A 25257-nucleotide genomic window follows, 5' to 3' on the forward strand; every position below is an offset into this window, starting at 1 on the left:
TCGGTTACGTAACCGGCACATGATCAGCTTAGCACATATACCCGATTGGGAAGCAGACCATCTCGTGTCAGTAACGCCCTCCCCTGATAACAGGGTAAATAAGAGGGACACCACGAGGTCATTGGAGGAAGCCTTCTCCAAAACTCACATTTGCTCCGTGATTTAAGCGACCAATATCGTCAATGTTTGCAGTGGATCAGAATCTATTAGAGGATAACCCTATCTGATTAGATCACTTCCAAACTATGGTGTTTTTCCTACAGCGTCAGTTTGACCACAGGAAAATTCATCTTGAGACCGTTCTGACGGTGATTACCGTTACACACAAGACTTTATAGCGTTTCCAACTGAGATGCTGGTTTCAAGGGCAGTCTATTACGTCAACCTTGATCATCTACTCCCCTGTTCAACGAACAGATCGCAGACACGCACGTCAAGTTCCCAAAAAGCTTGGAAAGTCCAAGTCAGGGAATTATAAGCCTAGACGCGCGTTTCTCAGGGAAGACCAGCATTCCCTTACTGAGAAAGGGAGTGGCAGAGACAAGTCTCAAGGACGATTTCGTACTTATCGCACTATATCATGGTGTCCGTATAAGGGTAGAGTTAACCCCACCGTTGACCACAGTTTGATTGGGAAAATCCAACATAGACATACTGTTGGTAAGAAGAGCTGTAGAGTGGGTTCACAACCCAGTCTTTACTCCGGGGTTTTATCCTCACACCTACCTGGTACTCATGAAGGACCCAGACAAGATGAGAATGATCCACAATCTCTGTGTTCAACGAACGTTTGATTCTTCATCAGTCTCGACTATCCATCCCAACCGTAGACTTTTCAGGTCCAGTTCATTGGGGTTCACTACCAATGGTAGTATTTCACATTTGACATGTCAGTGACACTTATGGCTATTTACAGGAGTAATGAAGCCAATAACTATCTACACGTGACGAACACTTGGTTCGAGTCGTAGATGGAGGGCGATCTACTGTATCATCAACACATGTCAATAACTGGGATAGACAATCAACGAGGCGAAGTCGGGAGTATTCTCCTTCCTATTGACTTCAGTTCATAGGAGACCTGGTTAAGACAGACCAGGATATCCTATCTGTACCGAGGGACAGATGGCACAAGTTTCTACTTCTTTTGTCATCTACTCTACACCAACCACACACACTTCGCCAGTGGCAAGTGTTGCTAGGGTTAATCACCTCGGCACAGGAGTTAACTAGCATGGGCCGCTTACAACAGCGACCAATTCAATTTTTTTCCTGAACCCTTACATCAGGAGTCAGGATCCACTCAAGGCCATCACTCTACCAACTAAGCTAGAGCCTCAATTTGTGGCGCTGAATGTCTGCGGAGTCTGTTTATTCGGATTTTCCCCGAATACACACCTGTTTGTGGACGTCCCCTTTCAGGGGTGGAGTCTTCACTTACAAGACCAGATAAGCTCAGGGCTATGGCCCGGCACACAATGGAAGTGGCACATAAACAACTTGGAGTTGGAAGCTTTAATTCTGGCTATATCACATTGGCAGAATCAACTACAGTTAGCCCGACTCGCTATATCCACAGACAACAGCACTGCGGTGTGGTGCCTGTGCAATCGGGGAACAACACACTCCCACTCTCCACTTCTAAGGACATTCAGATTTCTTCCATCTAGTGGATCGGCTGTGACTAAGGTTCATAGTTCAGCACATCCCCGGATGTAGAAACATACTGGCCGATACTTTATCACGTCCAGACAGGGTGGCTCCCACTGAGTGGAAATTTCTCACAGAAGCATTCCAGTTACTGCTTCAGGAATTCAGGCAACCAAACATTGACTTGTTTATTACTTGCCTAGGCCACCAACTCATGACGTATATCTCCCCGTTGCCGGATCCGCAGACTTGGGCGGTGGACGAGTTCAGTATCACTTGGGAAGGGCAAAGAACTAAAACTCTTCTGCCACCACTATAACTTCCCAAGGTGCTACAGGGGATCAAGGAGACAAGGTATCTCGATCTCTCCTTTGGTCGCACCATGGTAACCGGCGAGAGGGTAGTTCGTCAAGCTCGGAAAAATCTAAAACGATTCACTTCCCCTCTCACAGTGGTCCAACCTACTCATCCACCCTCAACAGAAAATTGCCTCACCCAACGTCTGCACGCATGGTTCGTCTTTAAAAGGCGTTTAAGTGCGAAGGGTTATTTCGACACGGGCAGCAAAGCTATAGCTTTAGTTCATCGTTACTCTCCCAGAGACGACGATGACAAGTGGGGATCACTTGAGACTTTTTACAGGGAAGAAAAGAATCAAGACCCTACGATTGCGTCACAATTCCTAGAGGAATACCTCCTACATTGCGTACCCAAAAACACTTGGAAGGTAGCACCATTACTACGTAATTGGCTGCAATTATCTTAGTGTTGGCCGTTTCCGGAAAATCACAGTGTGATTAAGGTCAGGGAACTACAGGCCATATTATGCTCATTCAGGTTTGAGGATCAGAAGGCCAAGTTCCAGCCACCTGATTGGGACTTGAACGTGGTACTTCGAGGTTTGCGAGGGCCCCCTTCGAGCCCCTCATTGCATCCTCATTTTCAAGCTCCTTCCCAGCGCGTGACACCTTCGTTACACTCTCGGTATAGTATAGAGAGCTCCGCGAACGGGCTATCGCTGTGAGGAGCTTGGACATCACCAAGGAAACAATGGTTTCTCTTGGCATTAGCAATGGCGGTACGGGTGAGCGAACTACATGTGGTCGACTCAACCCGGATCCGTTTTGAGCATGGGACGCACGGAACAGGACATCTAGGGTTATGCTGGGATTTTATTGCTAAAATCTACTACCAGGCCAACCCGACCGTTCTTCACCATCCCACCGATATCGACTATTGTGGGAATCGTACATGGTGAAGTTCTCCTGGGCTCGGTGCGAGCAGTTCGAGTTTTCATTCGACGCTCCAAGACAAGGCGTGGTTCGTCCACGACAGAAGTTAGTCGCATAATCGCAAACACCATATCTATATGGTTACGCGCAGTAATCCTTCAGGCCTACGAGATCATCAAACGGAACTCGCCGAGAGCGAATTACCCTCAAGATCTCAAGGTGTCAGCCTTACCAGGGCTCAACACGGCAATTGTGGTTTTGGAACAATCACGGAAGGATATTTCTGGAGATTCGACACATATTTTCGTTAGTCATAACCTTCGCGTTGTGACTCTCGAGGATGTCAAAGACGTTCGAAGTTTGGCCCTCTGGTTGTTATCCTGCAGATTGCCAACCACTGACGCAAATAATGAACTCGCCCTATACAGAGCCAGTCAACTCCCATGTGCAGTCACTCAGTCGCCACCAGTGGAAGAATATTAGACAATCTTGTTTGTCAGCGACGGCTCTATGACGCAGTAAGTAAAGAATTAGCTGAATAGCTATTATTTTCTTTATTACTAAGCGTGTATAGGGAATTTCTCTTTAATTCCTATGTTCAATGTTTTTGATTTTTGAACAACCCTACCGTAATGGCGTTTTTGTCTGAACTGTTCCGCTTCACGGTTTATCGACCAAATGGGGTCGTATTGCAGGGTGTGAATTATTGAGGTTTCTGTATTCTGAAGGTTGACCCACCTCCAAACCGTCCGATACAGATGCATTAAGGAGTAATGCAGTATAAGTAAAAAATTTAGTAAAATCTAAATATTTTTTACATTTGTATACTTATCCTGCATTACTACGCTTAAGGCCCACCCGTCGTTAGACTTGCCTCCCCACTTTGGCTTCAGAAACCTCAAAAGTATGTTTTTCTAAGAGCTTGGGCGACAGGCAGTGATGTGAAGATGACCTTAGGTGTCATCAAGGTCACAGGACAGCGACGGAAGGCCACTGATTGGGACTTGAGAACAACAACTTTATTTCTTCACCCAGGACCTTCGCAGCGCTGTCCTTCTAGTTGTCGTAAGTAAGCAGTGAATGCATTAAGGAGTAATGCAGGATAAGTATACAAATGTAAAAAATATTTAGATTTTACTAAAATGATATTTTAACCTTAAGAAATACATCTTTGCAACAATCAAGATATTTGGAGTTCAGTGGAGGTTGTGTGGAGGTTACTTCAGTGTAGTTTATTTTAAAATGCTTATGTTTTATTTCTAAATTTTGATGTTTTCTGTTTTGGCTTTAAATTTGAGCAATTTAACCTCATAAAGCAACATGTTGAGCCAGTTTGCACTAAGATGTGGCTGGGATTTCTATCAGGAAGGCTTTCAACCATCAGCCTCCAATCCAGCCCAGTAATTCTGCGATTATTCATCCTTTTGGATGTGGTGTGTGAGTGTGTATTGTGGAATACATCCCATTCCAGAGAGCCGAACCCCACATGTCTGTCTCCACACTTCCGGCTGGTCCACATCTGTGAAAAGGTACAAAATGGCGGTGATCTGGAGGGCATTGATGCATTACTAGGTGAGTAGGAAGCTACATTGTGTCAGTGGTACAAAGCTGATTAGCAAATTTGTATATAAAAAAGTTCTCAAGGCATCTTTAGCTTATGAACTATCTAGAAGATGGAGAGTAAAGAACAAAGTGTACATCTTTATGGATAACAACTTCTGATTTATTGCACATAGTGACGTTTCGATGTAGATGAGCAACCCACCAAAGGAGTGATCTATAAGATTCCTTGGGACTGTGGTGCCTCATGCATTGGTCAAACCTCCCGCCCAGTAGATACCCGGATTGAAGAACATAAAACTTCAACAGCCAAAGCAGACGACAACTTGGCCCTCTCAGACCACCAGCAAAAATTTCCAAGCAATTGAATTCAGTTTGACACAGTCCAGATCCACTCAACCAAACACCAGGACTTTAGTAAAAGAAAACTCTCAGAAGCCATAGAAATCTTCCGTCACAAACCTTTGATCAACAGAGATCAAGGGTATTTCATCTCGTTTCTGAAAGCTAATGAAGCAATTGGCCTTTGTAATTAGTATCCAATTGGCTTGTAACAATTTTTTAATTCTTTTTATCCTTATCCTTCCTGTACATCTGGCTGTGTGTCACGTATTAGCTGTAGTCTGTACTGACAACCATGTGTTTGTGGTAGGCTGCCCTCTGTACACAGTCGAGGAGGAGGTGTATGAGAAGAACGAGTGTCTGTCTGACTGTAGTCTGTACTGACAACCATGTGTTTGTGGTAGGCTGCCCTCTGTACACAGTCAAGGAGGAGGTGTATGAGAAGTACGAGTGTCTGTCTGACTGTAGTCTGTACTGACAACCATGTGTTTGTGGTAGGCTGCCCTGTGTACACAGTCAAGGAGGAGGTGTATGAGAAGTACGAGTGTCTGTCTGACTGTAGTCTGTACTGACAACCATGTGTTTGTGGTAGGCTGCCCTGTGTACACAGTCAAGGAGGAGGTGTATGAGAAGTACGAGTGTCTGTCTGACTGTAGTCTGTACTGACAACCATGTGTTTGTGGTAGGCTGCCCTGTGTACACAGTCAAGGAGGAGGTGTATGAGAAGTACGAGTGTCTGTCTGACTGTAGTCTGTACTGACAACCATGTGTTTGTGGTAGGCTGCCCTCGGTACACAGTCAAGGAGGAGGTGTATGAGAAGTACGAGTGTCTGTCTGACTGTAGTCTGTACTGACAACCATGTGTTTGTGGTAGGCTGCCCTGTGTACACAGTCAAGGAGGAGGTGTATGAGAAGTACGAGTGTCTGTCTGACTGTAGTCTGTACTGACAACCATGTGTTTGTGGTAGGCTGCCCTGTGTACACAGTCAAGGAGGAGGTGTATGAGAAGTACGAGTGTCTGTCTGACTGTAGTCTGTACTGACAACCATGTGTTTGTGGTAGGCTGCCCTCGGTACACAGTCAAGGAGGAGGTGTATGAGAAGTACGAGTGTCTGTCTGACTGTAGTCTGTACTGACAACCATGTGTTTGTGGTAGGCTGCCCTCGGTACACAGTCAAGGAGGAGGTGTATGAGAAGTACGAGTGTCTGTCTGACTGTAGTCTGTACTGACAACCATGTGTTTGTGGTAGGCTGCCCTGTGTACACAGTCAAGGAGGAGGTGTATGAGAAGTACGAGTGTCTGTCTGACTGTAGTCTGTACTGACAACCATGTGTTTGTGGTAGGCTGCCCTCGGTACACAGTCAAGGAGGAGGTGTATGAGAAGTACGAGTGTCTGTCTGACTGTAGTCTGTACTGACAACCATGTGTTTGTGGTAGGCTGCCCTCGGTACACAGTCAAGGAGGAGGTGTATGAGAAGTACGAGTGTCTGTCTGACTGTAGTCTGTACTGACAACCATGTGTTTGTGGTAGGCTGCCCTGTGTACACAGTCAAGGAGGAGGTGTATGAGAAGTACGAGTGTCTGTCTGACTGTAGTCTGTACTGACAACCATGTGTTTGTGGTAGGCTGCCCTCGGTACACAGTCAAGGAGGAGGTGTATGAGAAGTACGAGTGTCTGTCTGACTGTAGTCTGTACTGACAACCATGTGTTTGTGGTAGGCTGCCCTCTGTACACAGTCAAGGAGGAGGTGTATGAGAAGTACGAGTGTCTGTCTGACTGTCTGTACTGACAACCATGTGTTTGTGGTAGGCTGCCCTGTGTACACAGTCAAGGAGGAGGTGTATGAGAAGTACGAGTCACTGTCCCACAAGGAAAAGGATGTGATCTGCACCACACTCTTCCACAGCCTGAACTGGTTCCGTGAGGTGAGTCAGGAACAGTGTCTCAAAGCTTCGCAATATCAATGACTTGAATAGTGATTTGTCTAATGCCTCAATTTCATGAAATATAATAACTCTATTATTCAGATACAGCTCAACATTATGTTTCTTTGTGTCCACCTATAAAATACCTAAATTACCCTAATGAATGATTTTTGTGAGATAAATCACATAACTGACATTAAACTGAACAGCATATTTTGTTGGGAAAAACTATTAACTGATCATAATCCTGATTGAGAATAGCGTTTATTTCTTTAGCAATTTGCAGACCTTTTTTTGCACATGGCAACTTGAGGCAGCATTTTTCTTTTTTTGGTTTATTGTTAAATTTCATTATCTAAGATATAAACAAAAACGTTACTGTTAACATCTTTTATAACAGTTAACCGAAAGCATTGCACAGATTCTGGCCACTGTAATCTCCTGTACTGAGGAAGGACGGTTTCACAGACACTGCATACACATGTCACATGCATTAAGGATGCTGCACTTTAAACAAAATAAGCCTTTGTTTTTAAGCAGACCCTGTGTAATGGGGGCTGTGTAATGGGGGCTGCGTAATGAGGGCTGCATAATGGGGGCTGTGTAATGGGGGCTGCCTCATGGGAGCTGCGTAATGGGGGCTGCCTCATGGGGGCTGGGTAATGTAATGGGGGCTGGGTAATGGGGGCTGCGTAATGGGGGCTGGGTAATGTAATGGGGGCTGCCTAATGGGGGCTGCGTAATGGGGGCTGTGTAATGGGGGCTGCCTCATGGGAGCTGCGTATGGGGGCTGCCTCATGGGGGCTGGGTAATGTAATGGGGGCTGTGTAATGTAATGGGGGCTGGGTAATGTAATGGGGGTTGTGTAATGGGGGCTGTGTAATGTAATTTGGGGCTGGGTAATGTAATGGGGGCTGGGTAATGTAATGGGGGCTGGGTAATGGGGGCTGTGTAATGTAATGGGGGCTGGGTCATGGGGGCTGTGTAATGTAATGGGGGCTGGGTAATGTAATGGGGGCTGGGTAATGGGGGCTGTGTAATGTGATTGGTTGGATTTTAGCTCCACCGCCCCTGCAGTTGGTTTTCTCAACTATGTGCTTATTACAGATGATATGTAGATGTTGTTTGTAACACAACCATAGTTGTGATTGAATGACTTGTGTGCTGGATTTCTTTATTAATGATTTGAATTTGACAGAACTTAGCGTGCATGTCCTCTGAGGCGGGAAAGATCAAAGGTTTTTGCAATGAGTAAGATGAATTCGAACTAACTCAGCACTTATCATATGTCATGATTGTGTCAAATCGCTTTGCAGGTCATGAACTCATGAAATGACTTTGGTCAAGGGTGCTCAGCAATTTTGATTTGCATTTGATGAAACTTTATATACAGGTCATGATTGGTCAAGGTCATAAAACCGGAAGTGCTCATAACTTTTGTAACAGCGGTATCACGTCTATGTGGAATGACAACAAATACTTGTAGGGGTTTCATGGGATTTCGTCTGTTCTATAGGGGATCCCACCACGATACGGATAAGGATTAATACCCTAATACTTAATATAATAAGGTTGAATTAGAATCTATAATTAACCATTATTACATTTACTGTATACCATGAGCATGAATTTAAGCATATATTATCAGATCAACCATCAGAATATTATTACAGCTACAAATCCCATTTATATGATAAACATCAAAATATAACAATATATATTAGTCAGGTTGGGACTTGAGCTGTTTTGTGTTCATGAGATAGTGGAAGTCGAGGTAATATGGAAGCTCTTTTAGTGGGTTGAATTATGGGTTGAAATCAACAAAAACTATTACTAGAACTAACTCGGCAATAAACGCTTTTATGGAGTATGGCTGATTACAACTTATGATCAGAATCAACATTTCAACTGGCTTAAACTAAGCTGAACTTATAAACTAAACAAGAACCACCAATTACGACAATGAGGAACTAATCATGAAAACTAATTAATCTAAACTAATTAATCTAAACTAACTAGTCTAACATGACAGGTTATAGCATATGCTAGCAAAGTATGATGGCAGCAGGCAATACAAAGTGCTGTAAATACTAAACCCAGTCACAGACTGGTCAATCACGGAACAAACATGTTTTCCGCACAATTAATAAATGTGAACATCACAATCATAGTTGTATACTAACATGGACTTATAATATTACGTGTAAATCATCAATGCACGAAATCTTCAGAAACAATCTAACAGCACTAAACAGCATTGTGTCTCCTATACTTTGACAGAGAACTAAATCACTAGGATTACTCAATGTAGATTTATGGTGTGCTCATTATTCAAAGATGTGTTTGTGCCTCATTGTACTTTGATTGATGTATTCCTGCACCTGTAAGGTAGGACAAGATTAACAAGGGTTATGCTTGGAAGTTTTTGAAGACAGTGTGAAACTATGTGTAAAGGTATGTGTGTGTTCAGCCTGAATGCTTGTTTCCTTGATGTCAGCTGGCCAACTGCTTTGCCACACAAACGTCGCCGGAGATGAAGGGCAAGGTCATCATGAGGCTGCAGAACATCACGGAGGTGCAGAACACCCTGGAGAGATTGCTGGCCGGTACGTACAGTTCTGTGGAAGTCATACAAAGAGTGAATATGCTATATTGAAAGATAGAATACAAAATTGTGTTTATAACTGAAAAAGATTTATCGAGGTGTTCTCAAACGCAGATATTCGGCATCAGGTCTACAGCAAATGTCTGATATAATTCCCAAATTGAAATTAAAATTTCACAATTCAAGATTTTATTGAAGGAAATGTTTTAGCATTGCAAATGGGACTTGTATGTCTCTGTTACCAGGACCAATACCAACTTTAATACTCAGTTTTACATTATTGCATTATTTCAATGCTAAAATACCTTTAAATATTAGAACAGAAGGTCTTTATTTACAAATGTCCAATATGGTGTTTTTTCCCACTTGCCTGACATTGGCATTAAAGACTAAATTTTCTGTGCTGGAAAAGCAACTGCACTTGTCTTTAGTTTGGAATAAAAATGAAAAACATACTCAATACTGCATGTGATTTACAGTTACCCCAGGGTTCAGACCTCCAGTTGCAAACTTTGACCTTGAAGAGACCCAGCAGGTGGAGCCCAGCAGTTCTCGTGGAGCAGACGGCAAGAAGAAAGGGAGGAAACCAGGGAAGAAGTAAGACATGCATTTATGTCACTGAAACAGCTCAGCACTGAACAAAATGGTCTGTAGCTCTAGGTAGGAGACAGATCAAATTTAGGTCATTTTACTTGAAAATGAAGGAAATTTTGTGTTGCTTCTGCTTGTCATTTGTATCAGAAATTGAACTTTGAATCCTTGTTTGCATGTTATGATGATGATGATTATGATTATTATGATGAGGGCAATGTTGGCTGGATAGTCATAAACTTTGAAGAGGCGGTTGGGTGGCCTAGTGGTTTGCACGTCACGCTGAATATTTGGGTTTGATTCCCAACATGGGTACAGTGTGCGAAGCCCATTTTCTGGTCCATGCCATGAAATTGCTGGAATGTTGCTAAAAGTAGCGTAAAGCAATACTCACTCACTCATTAACCGTGCTGAGATAATCATTGGTAGAATAGGTAATTTAGAGGCTGAATGTTTGGCAGAACATGATAGGAACAGCACTCAGATGCGTGTCTGCTGGGAAGACTTGGCCGAATTCATCCTGCATGCTGCTATTTGGTCATGTGAACAATGATCCAGTAAAGAAAATAGTCCAGTCTTCTTCCTTTGTACACTGTATTGTGCAAAATGAGTTGTATTCATTGATGTGTTACAGGAAACAGTCCGAGAAGGAGAATATTTCAGCCGACTTGGATGAGAACAGCCGAGATTCCACACAGTCTGTGAGTTTGCTGTGGTAGCTTCGTCCTTATCAGGGGCGGTGGGGTAGGCTAGTGGTTATAGTGTTTGCTCATCACGTCGAAGACCCGGGTTCGATTCCCGACATGGGTACAACCTGTGAAGTCCATTTCTCACTCACTAATCATGTGGGACATTCTCATGTTTAGTAGTGGTGGGTTTACAAACAAGTTGGGTGACACATAGTTGAGATTACTCTACATGGGGTGGAGACACTGATTTGGATGCAGACAGTTTCACCTCGTCATTTTCACCTGTTTTCCTGATTTCCTGATATATAGTGACACCTTGTCAATCAATTTTCCAGTTAACTCAAGCATTCGGACGATGTCCTGTCTTTGTCTTCACTTGGACATTCCTACTTGAGGTTTCCATACTAACAAAGTACTTTATGGTAAAGTATAGTTATAGTGTGTTGTGACCTTCTGCTGTAGCTGACTCTTTGTTTCCAGGAGACCCAGAAGCCAAGCCAGTCAGGGGGGACCCAGCTGAAGGAGGGGGACAAGGAGGAGAAGATGGTCAGTCTGTCCACCTACACACAGTACTTCAGGTCAGTCTGTCCACCTACACACAGTACTTCAGGTCAGTCTGTCCACCTACACACAGTACTTCAGGTCAGTCTGTCCACCTACACACAGTACTTCAGGTCAGTCTGTCCACCTACACACAGCACTTCAGGTCAGTCTGTCCACCTACACACAGTACTTCAGGTCAGTCTGTCCACCTACACGCAGTACTTCAGGTCAGTCTGTCCACCTACACGCAGTACTTCAGGTCAGTCTGTCCACCTACACGCAGTACTTCAGGTCAGTCTGTCCACCTACACGCAGTACTTCAGGTCAGTCTGTCCACCTACACACAGTACTTCAGGTCAGTCTGTCCACCTACACACAGTACTTCAGGTCAGTCTGTCCACCTACACACAGTACTTCAGGTCAGTCTGTCCACCTACACGCAGTACTTCAGGTCAGTCTGTCCACCTACACACAGTACTTCAGGTCAGTCTGTCCACCTACACACAGTACTTCAGGTCAGTCTGTCCACCTACACACAGCACTTCAGGTCAGTCTGTCCACCTACACACAGTACTTCAGGTCAGTCTGTCCACCTACACGCAGTACTTCAGGTCAGTCTGTCCACCTACACACAGTACTTCAGGTCAGTCTGTCCACCGACACACAGTACTTCAGGTCAGTCTGTCCACCTACATGCAGTAGTTCAGGTCAGTCTGTCCACCTACACACAGCACTTCAGGTCAGTCTGTCCACCTACACACAGTACTTCAGGTCAGTCTGTCCACCTACACACAGTACTTCAGGTCAGTCTGTCCACCTACATGCAGTACTTCAGGTCAGTCTGTCCACCTACATGCAGTACTTCAGGTCAGTCTGTCCACCTACACACAGTACTTCAGGTCAGTCTGTCCACCTACATGCAGTACTTCAGGTCAGTCTGTCCACCTACACACAGTACTTCAGGTCAGTCTGTCCACCTACACACAGCACTTCAGGTCAGTCTGTCCACCTACATGCAGTACTTCAGGTCAGTCTGTCCACCTACACACAGTACTTCAGGTCAGTCTGTCCACCGACACACAGCACTTCAGGTCAGTCTGTCCACCGACACACAGTACTTCAGGTCAGTCTGTCCACCTACACACAGTACTTCAGGTCAGTCTGTCCACCTACACACAGTACTTCAGGTCAGTCTGTCCACCTACACGCAGTACTTCAGGTCAGTCTGTCCACCTACATGCAGTACTTCAGGTCAGTCTGTCCACCTACATGCAGTACTTCAGGTCAGTCTGTCCACCTACACACAGTACTTCAGGTCAGTCTGTCCACCTACATGCAGTACTTCAGGTCAGTCTGTCCACCGACACACAGTACTTCAGGTCAGTCTGTTCACCTACACGCAGTACTTCAGGTCAGTCTGTCCACCTACACACAGTACTTCAGGTCAGTCTGTCCACCTACACACAGTACTTCAGGTCAGTCTGTCCACCTACACACAGCACTTCAGGTCAGTCAGTCCACCTACACACAGTACTTCAGGTCAGTCTGTCCACCTACACACAGCACTTCAGGTCAGTCTGTCCACCTACACACGGTACTTCAGGTCAGTCTGTCCACCTACACACAGTACTTCAGGTCAGTCTGTCCACCTACACACAGCACTTCAGGTCAGTCTGTCCACCGACACACAGTACTTCAGGTCAGTCTGTCCACCTACACACAGTACTTCAGGTCAGTCTGTCCACCTACACACAGTACTTCAGGTCAGTCTGTCCACCTACACACAGTACTTCAGGTCAGTCTGTCCACCTACACACAGTACTTCAGGTCAGTCTGTCCACCTACATGCAGTACTTCAGGTCAGTCTGTCCACCTACACACAGCACTTCAGGTCAGTCTGTCCACCTACACACAGTACTTCAGGTCAGTCTGTCCACCGACACACAGTACTTCAGGTCAGTCTGTCCACCTACACACAGCACTTCAGGTCAGTCTGTCCACCTACACACAGTACTTCAGGTCAGTCTGTCCACCTACATGCAGTACTTCAGGTCAGTCTGTCCACCTACACGCAGTACTTCAGGTCAGTCTGTCCACCGACACACAGCACTTCAGGTCAGTCTGTCCACCTACACACAGTACTTCAGGTCAGTCTGTCCACCGACACACAGCACTTCAGGTCAGTCTGTCCACCGACACACAGCACTTCAGGTCAGTCTGTCCACCTACACACAGTACTTCAGGTCAGTCTGTCCACCTACATGCAGTACTTCAGGTCAGTCTGTCCACCTACACACAGCACTTCAGGTCAGTCTGTCCACCTACACACAGTACTTCAGGTCAGTCTGTCCACCTACACACAGCACTTCAGGTCAGTCTGTCCACCGACACACAGTACTTCAGGTCAGTCTGTCCACCTACACACAGCACTTCAGGTCAGTCTGTCCACCTACACACAGTACTTCAGGTCAGTCTGTCCACCTACATGCAGTACTTCAGGTCAGTCTGTCCACCTACACGCAGTACTTCAGGTCAGTCTGTCCACCTACACACAGTACTTCAGGTCAGTCTGTCCACCTACACACAGTACTTCAGGTCAGTCTGTCCACCGACACACAGTACTTCAGGTCAGTCTGTCCACCGACACACAGTACTTCAGGTCAGTCTGTCCACCTACACACAGTACTTCAGGTCAGTCTGTCCACCTACACACAGTACTTCAGGTCAGTCTGTCCACCTACACACAGCACTTCAGGTCAGTCTGTCCACCTACACACAGTACTTCAGGTCAGTCTGTCCACCTACATGCAGTACTTCAGGTCAGTCTGTCCACCTACACACAGCACTTCAGGTCAGTCTGTACACCTACATGCAGTAATTCAGGTCAGTCTGTCCACCTACACACATTACTTCAGGTCAGTCTGTCCACCTACATGCAGTACTTCAGGTCAGTCTGTCCACCTACATGCAGTACTTCAGGTCAGTCTGTCCACCTACACACAGTACTTCAGGTCAGTCTGTCCACCTACATGCAGTACTTCAGGTCAGTCTGTCCACCGACACACAGTACTTCAGGTCAGTCTGTTCACCTACACGCAGTACTTCAGGTCAGTCTGTCCACCTACACACAGTACTTCAGGTCAGTCTGTCCACCTACACACAGTACTTCAGGTCAGTCTGTCCACCTACACACAGCACTTCAGGTCAGTCAGTCCACCTACACACAGTACTTCAGGTCAGTCTGTCCACCTACACACAGCACTTCAGGTCAGTCTGTCCACCTACACACGGTACTTCAGGTCAGTCTGTCCACCTACACACAGTACTTCAGGTCAGTCTGTCCACCTACACACAGCACTTCAGGTCAGTCTGTCCACCGACACACAGTACTTCAGGTCAGTCTGTCCACCTACACACAGTACTTCAGGTCAGTCTGTCCACCTACACACAGTACTTCAGGTCAGTCTGTCCACCTACACACAGTACTTCAGGTCAGTCTGTCCACCTACACACAGTACTTCAGGTCAGTCTGTCCACCTACATGCAGTACTTCAGGTCAGTCTGTCCACCTACACACAGCACTTCAGGTCAGTCTGTCCACCTACACACAGTACTTCAGGTCAGTCTGTCCACCGACACACAGTACTTCAGGTCAGTCTGTCCACCTACACACAGCACTTCAGGTCAGTCTGTCCACCTACACACAGTACTTCAGGTCAGTCTGTCCACCTACATGCAGTACTTCAGGTCAGTCTGTCCACCTACACGCAGTACTTCAGGTCAGTCTGTCCACCGACACACAGCACTTCAGGTCAGTCTGTCCACCTACACACAGTACTTCAGGTCAGTCTGTCCACCGACACACAGCACTTCAGGTCAGTCTGTCCACCGACACACAGCACTTCAGGTCAGTCTGTCCACCTACACACAGTACTTCAGGTCAGTCTGTCCACCTACATGCAGTACTTCAGGTCAGTCTGTCCACCTACACACAGCACTTCAGGTCAGTCTGTCCACCTACACACAGTACTTCAGGTCAGTCTGTCCACCTACACACAGCACTTCAGGTCAGTCTGTCCACCGACACACAGTACTTCAGGTCAGTCTGTCCACCTACACACAGCACTTCAGGTCAGTCTGTCCACCTACACACAGTACTTCAGGTCAGTCTGTCCACCTACATGCAGTACTTCAGGTCAGTCTGTCCACCTACACGCAGTACTTCAGGTCAGTCTGTCCACCTACACACAGTACTTCAGGTCAGTCTGTCCACCTACACACAGTACTTCAGGTCAGTCTGTCCACCGACACACAGTACTTCAGGTCAGTCTGTCCACCGACACACAGTACTTCAGGTCAGTCTGTCCACCTACACACAGTACTTCAGGTCAGTCTGTCCACCTACACACAGTACTTCAGGTCAGTCTGTCCACCTACACACAGCACTTCAGGTCAGTCTGTCCACCTACACACAGTACTTCAGGTCAGTCTGTCCACCTACATGCAGTACTTCAGGTCAGTCTGTCCACCTACACACAGCACTTCAGGTCAGTCTGTACACCTACATGCAGTAATTCAGGTCAGTCTGTCCACCTACACACATTACTTCAGGTCAGTCTGTCCACCTACATGCAGTACTTCAGGTCAGTCTGTCCACCTACATGCAGTACTTCAGGTCAGTCTGTCCACCTACACACAGTAATTCAGGTCAGTCTGTCCACCTACACACAGTACTTCAGGTCAGTCTGTCCACCTACACGCAGTAATTCAGGTCAGTCTGTCCACCGACACACAGTACTTCAAGTCAGTCTGTCCACCTACACACAGCACTTCAGGTCAGTCTGTCCACCTACATGCAGTACTTCAGGTCAGTCTGTCCACCTACATGCAGTACTTCAGGTCAGTCTGTCCACCGACACACAGTACTTCAGGTCAGTCTGTCCACCTACACACAGTAATTCAGGTCAGTCTGTCCACCTACACACAGTACTTCAGGTCAGTCTGTCCACCTACACACAGTACTTCAGGTCAGTCTGTCCACCGACACACAGTACTTCAGGTCAGTCTGTCCACCGACACACAGTACTTCAGGTCAGTCTGTTCACCTACACACAGTACTTCAGGTCAGTCTGTCCACCTACACAGTACTTCAGGTCAGTCTGTCCACCTACACAGTACTTCAGGTCAGTCTGTCCACCTACACAGTACTTCAGGTCAGTCTGTCCACCTACATGCAGTACTTCAGGTCAGTCTGTCCACCTACACAGTACTTCAGGTCAGTCTGTCCACCTACACAGTACTTCAGGTCAGTCTGTCCACCTACACAGTACTTCAGGTCAGTCTGTCCACCTACCTACATGCAGTACTTCAGGTCAGTCTGTCCACCTACACACAGTACTTCAGATCAGTCCGTCCACCTACATGCAACTTTGGTTGCGTTTTCTAATATCTTCGATTTTTTTTCATCCCTTCATTATTCTTCAATTTACCTGCCATGTTCTGATGTAAATAGCATCTACTTTTGAAAACTCCAGACCACCACTAGTTCTTTTTCTCCTTGTAGGGAGCTGGATGTTAGTGTGTTCACCATCCTGAGCACGGGCCTCATCACCAAGGCAGCCCTTGACTCTGAGATGAACACAAAGGTACGAGTTGATCAGTTTTACATTCACTGCATTTGATGTTGGGATTTCTGGGGCAGACATCATTCTTAGTACATCATACTTATGGTAAGAGGTGACTGAAAAAGGGATTTGCCTGCAGCAATGGCTGATATAGGTAGTATTTTGATGGTGACCACATTATTCCCAGCACCGCTGACAGTGTGTCATCATAAACGATTAACAATTGGTAATAAACTTTGTTTTCATCACACCTGGATTTTTACTTGAATCTTGATCCTGCCTGTACTGATACGTGTAGTTCACTTTGTGTGTGTCTTGCAGGCAACGGAAGATCTTCAGATACAGCCACCACAGTTGGAATTCCTGTTGAAGGACTTGACCAGAAAGCTTGACCACTCGCTGCTAGCCTCGGCTGCTAAACGCAGGACCTTCCTGAAGGTGAGTGCACATACTTCGTCCATCAGATGAAAGTCTGGAAACTGGACCATGATAGAATAGGTCCCCAACACTCTATTGCTTGTTGTGGCAACCGACTAAATTAGATTGAGGGTAAGGTAAGCCTTGGTTGATTGTGTGCACACAGATGTCGTGGGATGTTGCTCATTACCGGTATGACCCATGAAGATCCCGGGTAGAATAGGTCTTCAGCGACACATGCTTGTTGTAAAAGGCGACTAACGGGATTGGCTGGTCAGGCTCGCTGACTTGGTTGATGCATGTCATCGATCCCAATTGCGTGGAGGGATGCTCACGATCTTAATCACTGGATTGTCTGGTCATGACTCTATTATTTACAGACCGCCGTCATATAGCTGGAAAATTGCTGAGTGCGGCTTTAAACAACAAACAAACCAACCAACCAATTATTACTGGTATATTGCCCAGTAGTTTTTCTTTATTATTTACAGGCTGCCTTGATAGAGCTGTAATAATCCTGACTGCAGCAAAAAATACTAATCATGCTGTAATAGACTTTAAGGTCAAGGTGTCATAACACATATGAGAACAGTGCAGGATTGTGTAAGTATGGTTATGGTAAGCCAAGATAAGTTGGGTGGTGACCGGACAGTTAACCCCTCATGACTTTGTATGAGGTCCCATTGTGATGAAAGGGATAGCGAGTGGACCACAACAAGTAATACGATGGAAATGTGCGTGTCCTGTCTCGGCACACAGGTTCTGGTGGCGAGTTCACTAGCACATGATGATGCGAGGTACCTGATGACTGTGGAAATGGTGACGGCACATTTCACAAGCTATACTTTCTGCTCTGATGCGCTTTAGCGTAGACACAGACGGACCAGTCGCAATGCCAGCTTTTGACAATGCTTGAGATTTATATGTACATTCTTTCTCCATGTATTTTATGACATTATAGGCCAATTCTCGTGACTGAGAATGGTCATGTTTACCCTTCTTTGACATGTTTACCCTTCTTTGACATGTTTATTTGTTTGTAATCAACTTCTATCAAACAGCTTTTAGAGAATTCTGGTATTGACTTGTCACACCGACCTCTTAATAGTTTCATGAGCAATATGGTTGTCCACAGGAGCATAGTCAAGTTCTTCGTCATGACCTGCATGTGTACAACATGGGTACACCCTCTCTACCTGTAACAAACCAAATATGTTTGCCCAAATTCTGTGCTCAGCCATCTTGTCTCAGACATGTTTTGTGAGTTGGTTCAACTTGTCCTGGATTACCAGTTACAGTGATATTGCTGTACAACTTCTTAAGAGGTGGAAAACTTGTTCACTGTCATACTCACTTGCTGTCTCACTCACAACAGCTGCTCACTGACACCAACTAGGGTACTACATGGCACTGTTGAGATACAGGTCCTCATCATTGATGAATACTTTTGGGTGTTGTTATTTGTATGAAGCTGAAAGAGAAAATAAGGTTTTTGTTTATCCCTGTTTTGTTTAGACCAAGGCTGACAAGAGTGTTGGATTCTCTCACCTGGACCAGTACACAGCCACTGAGATTGCAACCAACATGATCCACCTGTTGCCGCCTCTGTGTGAGCACCTTGAGGGCACCAGTGCGTTTTTCCAGGTAGGTCTGCTGAGGGGAGGGGGCACCAGTGGGTTCTTCAAGGTAGGTCTGCTGAGGGGCACCAGTGGGTTCTTCCAGGTAGGTCTACTGAGAGGAGGGGGCACCAGTGGGTTCTTCCAGTTAGGTCTACTGAGGGGAGGGGGCACCAGTGGGTTCTTCCAGGTAGGTCTACTGAGGGGAGGGGGCACCAGTGGGTTCTTCCAGGTAGGTCTACTGAGGGGAGGGGGCACCAGTGGGTTCTTCCAGGTAGGTCTACTGAGGGGAGGGCGCACCAGTGGGTTCTTCCACGTAGGTTTACTGAGAGGAGGGGGCACCAGTGGGTTCTTCCAGGTAGGTCTACTGGGAGGAGGGGGCACCAGTGGGTTCTTCCAGGTAGGTCTACTGAGAGGAGGGGGCACCAGTGGGTTCTTCCAGGTAGGTCTACTGAGGGGAGGGCGCACCAGTGGGTTCTTCCAGGTAGGTCTACTGGGAGGAGGGCGCACCAGTGGGTTCTTTCAGGTAGGTCTACTGGGAGGAGGGCGCACCAGTGGGTTCTTCCAGGTAGGTCTACTGAGGGGAGGGCGCACCAGTGGGTTCTTCCAGGTAGGTCTACTGGGAGGAGGGCGCACCAGTGGGTTCTTCCAGGTAGGTCTACTGAGAGGAGGGCGCACCAGTGGGTTCTTCCAGGTAGGTCTACTGAGGGGAGGGGGCACCAGTGGGTTCTTCCAGGTAGGTCTACTGAGGGGAGGGCGCACCAGTGGGTTCTTCCAGGTAGGTCTACTGGGAGGAGGGGGCACCAGTGGGTTCTTCCAGGTAGGTCTACTGAGAGGAGGGGGCACCAGTGGGTTCTTCCAGGTAGGTCTACTGAGAGGAGGGGGCACCAGTGGGTTCTTCCAGGTAGGTCTACTGGGAGGAGGGGGCACCAGTGGGTTCTTCCAGGTAGGTCTACTGAGGGGAGGGGGCACCAGTGGGTTCTTCCAGGTAGGTCTACTGAAGGGAGGGGGCACCAGTGGGTTCTTCCAGGTAGGTCTACTGAGGGGAGGGGGCACCAGTGGGTTCTTCCAGGTAGGTCTACTGGGAGGAGGGGGCACCAGTGGGTTCTTCCAGGTAGGTCTACTGAGAGGAGGGGGCACCAGTGGGTTCTTCCAGGTAGGTCTACTGAGGGGAGGGGGCACCAGTGGGTTCTTCCAGGTAGGTCTACTGAGAGGAGGGGGCACCAGTGGGTTCTTCCAGGTAGGTCTACTGAGAGGAGGGGGCACCAGTGGGTTCTTCCAGTTAGGTCTACTGAGGGGAGGGGGCACCAGTGGGTTCTTCCAGGTAGGTCTACTGAGGGGAGGGGGCACCAGTGGGTTCTTCCAGGTAGGTCTACTGAGGGGAGGGGGCACCAGTGGGTTCTTCCAGGTAGGTCTACTGAGGGGAGGGGGCACCAGTGGGTTCTTCCAGGTAGGTCTACTGAGGGGAGGGGGCACCAGTGGGTTCTTCCAGGTAGGTCTACTGAGGGGAGGGGGCACCAGTGGGTTCTTCCAGGTAGGTCTACTGAGGGGAGGGGGCACCAGCGGGTTCTTCCAGGTAGGTCTACTGAGGGGAGGGGGCACCAGTGGGTTCTTCCAGGTAGGTCTACTGAGGGGAGGGGGCACCAGTGGGTTCTTCCAGGGGATTGTGTAAGAGATATGGCTTACAACTTCCATCTTACAACATGGACATATTATGAAAGTCATTGCACAAAGTTTGTTTTCTTGAACTGGAGCAACCCCATTTGATAATCATTGTAACTTTTGGAATATTAAATTCTGAATTCCAAGTGTACAGATTTCAGAGTGGAGCACATGTAGGTATCTCAGCTATGATGTTTGTGCTGCTTGTGTGTTCAGACCCTGATATCGGAGAATGACGGCATGCTGGACGGCCCGGGAAGCAACTCCCCGGAGGCCATGTTGATGGGATCCTGCTTCAAACTCCTGCTGCAGGCACTGCTGTCTCTGTTCTCATGGTAACCAACAACCCTATATGACTTTCCTACTTGGTACCCATGTATGACTAGAAAAGCCTTTGAAGTTGACCAAAAATGAGGTTGAAAAAAATATATCCTTATTCTGTATGAAGAGTATGATGTTTAATCATGTTGGTGTGTTTAAAGTAACATGTATTTACATGGAGAAGTGATAAGAGGTTTGTACTGGCCAGAGACTACATACAATATGTTGGATCCATTATCACTTAAAAAGTTGACTTTCATTTGGTATGATTAACTTTGTGTTTATTATATTTTCCAATTATGGATTTTTGCTTCAGTCAGTTGAATTTTTTGAACCTACACATTATGAAAGTATAACCCGAAATAAAGGTTTTGTTTTGGTAGAAGTGTTTTGACACTTGTTCTTGACTTGTATATTGATTTACTGGTACAGGCCTAGATATCAGTGGCATATTCTTCTTCCAGGAATGGTTTTGTGATGGCTGAGAACCGGCAGTTGTTGAAGGATGGACTGAATATCCTGGTGTCCCGCATCAAGACCAGCAGCAGCAGCTCCCAGTCCTCCTTCCATGACCTTGTCAGGTGAAAAGTGTTTGCAATATTTTAATTTTTTTTACCTTGATTTGACCTTTGCACTTCGACCATATGACCCGTGAAGATCCGGGGTAGAATAAGTCTTCAGCAACCCATGCTTGCCGTAAAAAGCGATTATGTTTGTCGTAAGAGGCGACTAATGGGATCGGGTGGTCAGGCTCGATGACTTGGTTGATGCGTGTCATTGTTTCCCAATTGCGTGGATCAATGCTCATGATGTCAATCACTGGATTATCTGGTCCAGACTCGATTAGCTACAGACCGCAGTCATAGAGCCTGGATATTGCTGAGTGCTGCGTTAAACAACAAACAAAACAAACAAAAAAGACTTCGACCATACTGCAAGGTGAAACTCCTTTTGGCCATCACTCAGCCATGTTTGTTGTATGTGGTACATGTGTAGTTAGTGGGGCTCAACACTATGTTCTGTTTCTTGCCATATTTTAGATTTTGACCTTTTATTTTGACCTTTATACAAAGCCGATAAATTCTCTGGAAATATATTTTGTCACATTGTAAACATTATTTCCTCAGAAACCACTGAACCAATGAAGCAGAAATATCACTTTCTTATCCCCACTAATTAGGATACCTTTTTTTGGTTCCAGAATTTTGATCCAATTTTCAATATAGTAGACTCATCAGCCATATTGAAATAGCTATCAATGGTCATTGCTCAGTCATTTTTGTAAAGAATGGAATGGAATTAAGCTCTTGAGTAGCTAGTACTGGGACTCAATATTTATGTTCCAGGGGGTATTTTTTCAATACTTTAAATTTTGAAACTCCTTATGGACATTCCTCATCATTTTATGTTCAGAATGCAATTATTTTTGGTATTTGTTTAGTGTCAACACACATGTCCTGTTTTTTGCAGTATTTCAAATTTTGAAATTGCTTTGAGGATGCTCTTAAATTCTGTTATGGGGCCATTTGGATGAGAGAGCTGACCATTGCTTGTATGTTTCTTGTAATGATGACATCATGTTTTGTTCAAATCATCAGATTTATTGTTAGTATTCAGTCATGCTGACATCTTTAGCCTTCTATGTTTGCATGCAGTACATGTGTGGTGTGCTGATACATCCTCATGACCAGTTGACCTCCATGAAATGTGATAACTCACTTCTGTGTATGATATTGTGTAGAAATGTTTGCTCTGACAAATTGCACAGTATTGTTTCCTTTTCAGCACTCGAATATAGTGCTGCATCTACTGTATGAAGATGTAAGTAGTTTTCTGCCATAGACTTGACTGTACAATGCCTCTGTTATAGGGGAGCCTTCAATTACTGCCAGAACTTTGCCGCTACAGTGTCGAATCTCCCTGCGGCGGTGACGCTGCTGAGACTGTTGATGGCACTGGTGGAGAAGACAGCCTTACCAGAGCTTAGTGGAAAAGTTGGTGAGGGCATTGGGATGTATTTTCTTGATGGTATCACTGACCAGAAATTTTAAAAAACATATCTGAAAATCAAAAAACGTTTTTCCTCAATTGGTAAGATATATAAGAGTGGGATGGGATAATTTAGTAATCACTGTTATGCTCAACATCACAATATCATGTTGTTATTCCAGAGTGCATATGAATGAGTTTGTGTGATAGAATTAGCATAAGTTTTCATCTCTCTTGTAGCTGAGCTTGCTGAGGAGTTTCTGAAACGGGAATGGTTCAGCTCGGATGGCCAGAGAGAGAAGGGGGCGAAACACAACGAACAATTACAGATTGTCATCAAGTAAGTCAACACAACAAAACATGCATCTATTGTTAAAATCCATTCAATTTGTCAACCTTCTCCATTATCAACAAGATTGAAAATTCACATCCTCATCATGTTAATAGCCAGATGTGTTCGAGGATCAAATGTTGTCAGCATTAAGTATGAGACATTTTTGTATTTCCAGGATGTTCCTGGTGTACTCGGCTGATCCCCTGGAGGCCATTGAGGAACTAACAAAAGGAACTCGGGAGCTGATCGAGGCAGACAAGAATGGACGCTCCAATTCCTACCCCTCTCTAACAAGGTGAGCTAAAATATGTCAGAACCTCACTTGGACAAGGTATCTACAGTGTGTCAAAATGGTTATCGGGCAAGGTGAGCTACATCATTTCAGAACCAATCTCGAGGTAGAGTATGTCAGATCCGCTCTCAGACAAGTTGAGCTACAGAATGTCAGAACCACTCTTAGACAAGGTGAGCTACAATATGTCAAGACACTCCATACTACTGAGGTCATCCTGTCTTGTTTCAGAAACTCCTTCTCTGTGTACTACCCAGGTCATCCTGTCTTGTTTCAGACACTCCTTCTCTGTGTACTACCGAGGTCATCCTGTCTTGTTTCAGACACTCCTTCTCTGTGTACTACCGAGGTCATCCTGTCTTGTTTCAGACACTCCTTCCCTGTGTACTACCTAGGTCATCCTGTCTTGTTTCAGACACTCCTTCTCTGTGTACTACTGAGGTCATCATGTCTTGTTTCAGACACTCCTTCTCTGTGTACTCCCGAGGTCATCCTGTCTTGTTTCAGACACTCCTTCTCTGTGTACTACTGAGGTCATCATGTCTTGTTTCAGACACCCCTTCTCTGTGTACTACCGAGGTCATCATGTCTTGTTTCAGACACTCCTTCTCTGTGTACTACCGAGGTCATCATGTCTTGTTTCAGACACTCCTTCTCTGTGTACTACCGAGGTCATCATGTCTTGTTTCAGACACTCCTTCTCTGTGTACTACCGAGGTCATCCTGTCTTGTTTCAGACACTCCTTCTCTGTGTACTCCCGAGGTCATCATGTCTTGTTTCAGACACTCCTTCTCTGTGTACTACTGAGGTCATCATGTCTTGTTTCAGACACTCCTTCTCTGTGTACTCCCGAGGTCATCATGTCTTGTTTTAGACATTCCTTCTCTGTGTACTACCGAGGTCATCATGTCTTGTTTCAGACATTCCTTCTCTGTGTACTACTGAGGTCATCATGTCTTGTTTCAGACACTCCTTCTCTGTGTACTACCGAGGTCATCCTGTCTTGTTTCAGACGCTCCTTCTCTGTGTACTACCGAGGTCATCCTGTCTTGTTTCAGACATTCCTTCTCTGTGTACTACTGAGGTCATCCTGTCTCGTTTCAGGCAATCCTTCTCTGTGTACTACCGAGGTCATCCTGTCTTGTTTCAGACACTCCTTCTCTGTGTACTACTGAGGTCATCATGTCTTGTTTCAGACACTCCTTCTCTGTGTACTCCCGAGGTCATCCTGTCTTGTTTCAGACACTCCTTCTCTGTGTACTACTGAGGTCATCATGTCTTGTTTCAGGCACTCCTTCTCTGTGTACTACCGAGTGCTGTTCAGTGAGCTGATCGAGGTCATCAAGAGACTCCCAGCTGGGAAACTCAGTGAGTCGAGAGACGTAAGTTATTGTGGTAAAAAGTCAGTTAATGTTCCATGACATGCCACTTGGAAATATCCTTACACTTGTTGACCAGTTTAGTAATAACATTTATTTTTTAAGTAAACTAATAACATGAGGCTGTTAATAACTCATGAACATCAACTGAGCCCTGCTCTGGTCAGTGTCCTGGGCAGTGTCTATAGCCTGTGGTTGGCAGGCACATATTGCACACGTTATCAAGCAGGAACCATTCATGTAGGTGTAACTAGTAATAGAGCGTTCACTGGTCTGAGCAATCACTAGCTTACCCCTAGCTGGAATCAGCTCTTTGCTAGCTTTGTTGGTTTAACAATAACGATTACGGTACCTCACATAGTAACCAAATGCATTCATTGGTGATGGAGGAGCATAGTGTTAGACTGTGACTAGTCCTGTGGATTCTCACTTTGGGCTAGTTGGATAGTGTAGATGTCGTACTGTTGGAGGTTAAATTGAAAA

General features: G+C 45.9%; 1 protein-coding gene across 2 annotated transcripts in view; it reads left to right on the forward strand.

Annotated features, from left to right (window-relative positions):
• LOC124136319 (Fanconi anemia group D2 protein-like) overlaps positions 1-25257 on the forward strand; it is a 54495-nt gene that overhangs the window by 24088 nt on the left and 5150 nt on the right. For both annotated transcript variants that reach the window (XM_046502211.2, XM_048401441.1), the window contains exons 24-38: positions 4354-4454; positions 6596-6711; positions 9209-9317; positions 9796-9913; positions 10542-10608; positions 11077-11174; positions 16703-16784; positions 17085-17201; positions 18696-18824; positions 20675-20793; positions 21244-21360; positions 22650-22777; positions 23009-23108; positions 23278-23397; positions 24684-24777. In XM_046502211.2, the coding sequence (XP_046358167.2) occupies positions 4354-4454; positions 6596-6711; positions 9209-9317; positions 9796-9913; positions 10542-10608; positions 11077-11174; positions 16703-16784; positions 17085-17201; positions 18696-18824; positions 20675-20793; positions 21244-21360; positions 22650-22777; positions 23009-23108; positions 23278-23397; positions 24684-24777 (1615 nt within the window). The remainder of the gene's footprint in view (positions 1-4353; positions 4455-6595; positions 6712-9208; positions 9318-9795; positions 9914-10541; positions 10609-11076; positions 11175-16702; positions 16785-17084; positions 17202-18695; positions 18825-20674; positions 20794-21243; positions 21361-22649; positions 22778-23008; positions 23109-23277; positions 23398-24683; positions 24778-25257) is intronic.

The sequence above is a fragment of the Haliotis rufescens genome, unplaced genomic scaffold (assembly GCF_023055435.1).
Source record: "Haliotis rufescens isolate VD_foot unplaced genomic scaffold, xgHalRufe1.0.p SCAF_22, whole genome shotgun sequence".
In the NCBI taxonomy this organism is placed as follows: domain Eukaryota; kingdom Metazoa; phylum Mollusca; class Gastropoda; order Lepetellida; family Haliotidae; genus Haliotis; species Haliotis rufescens.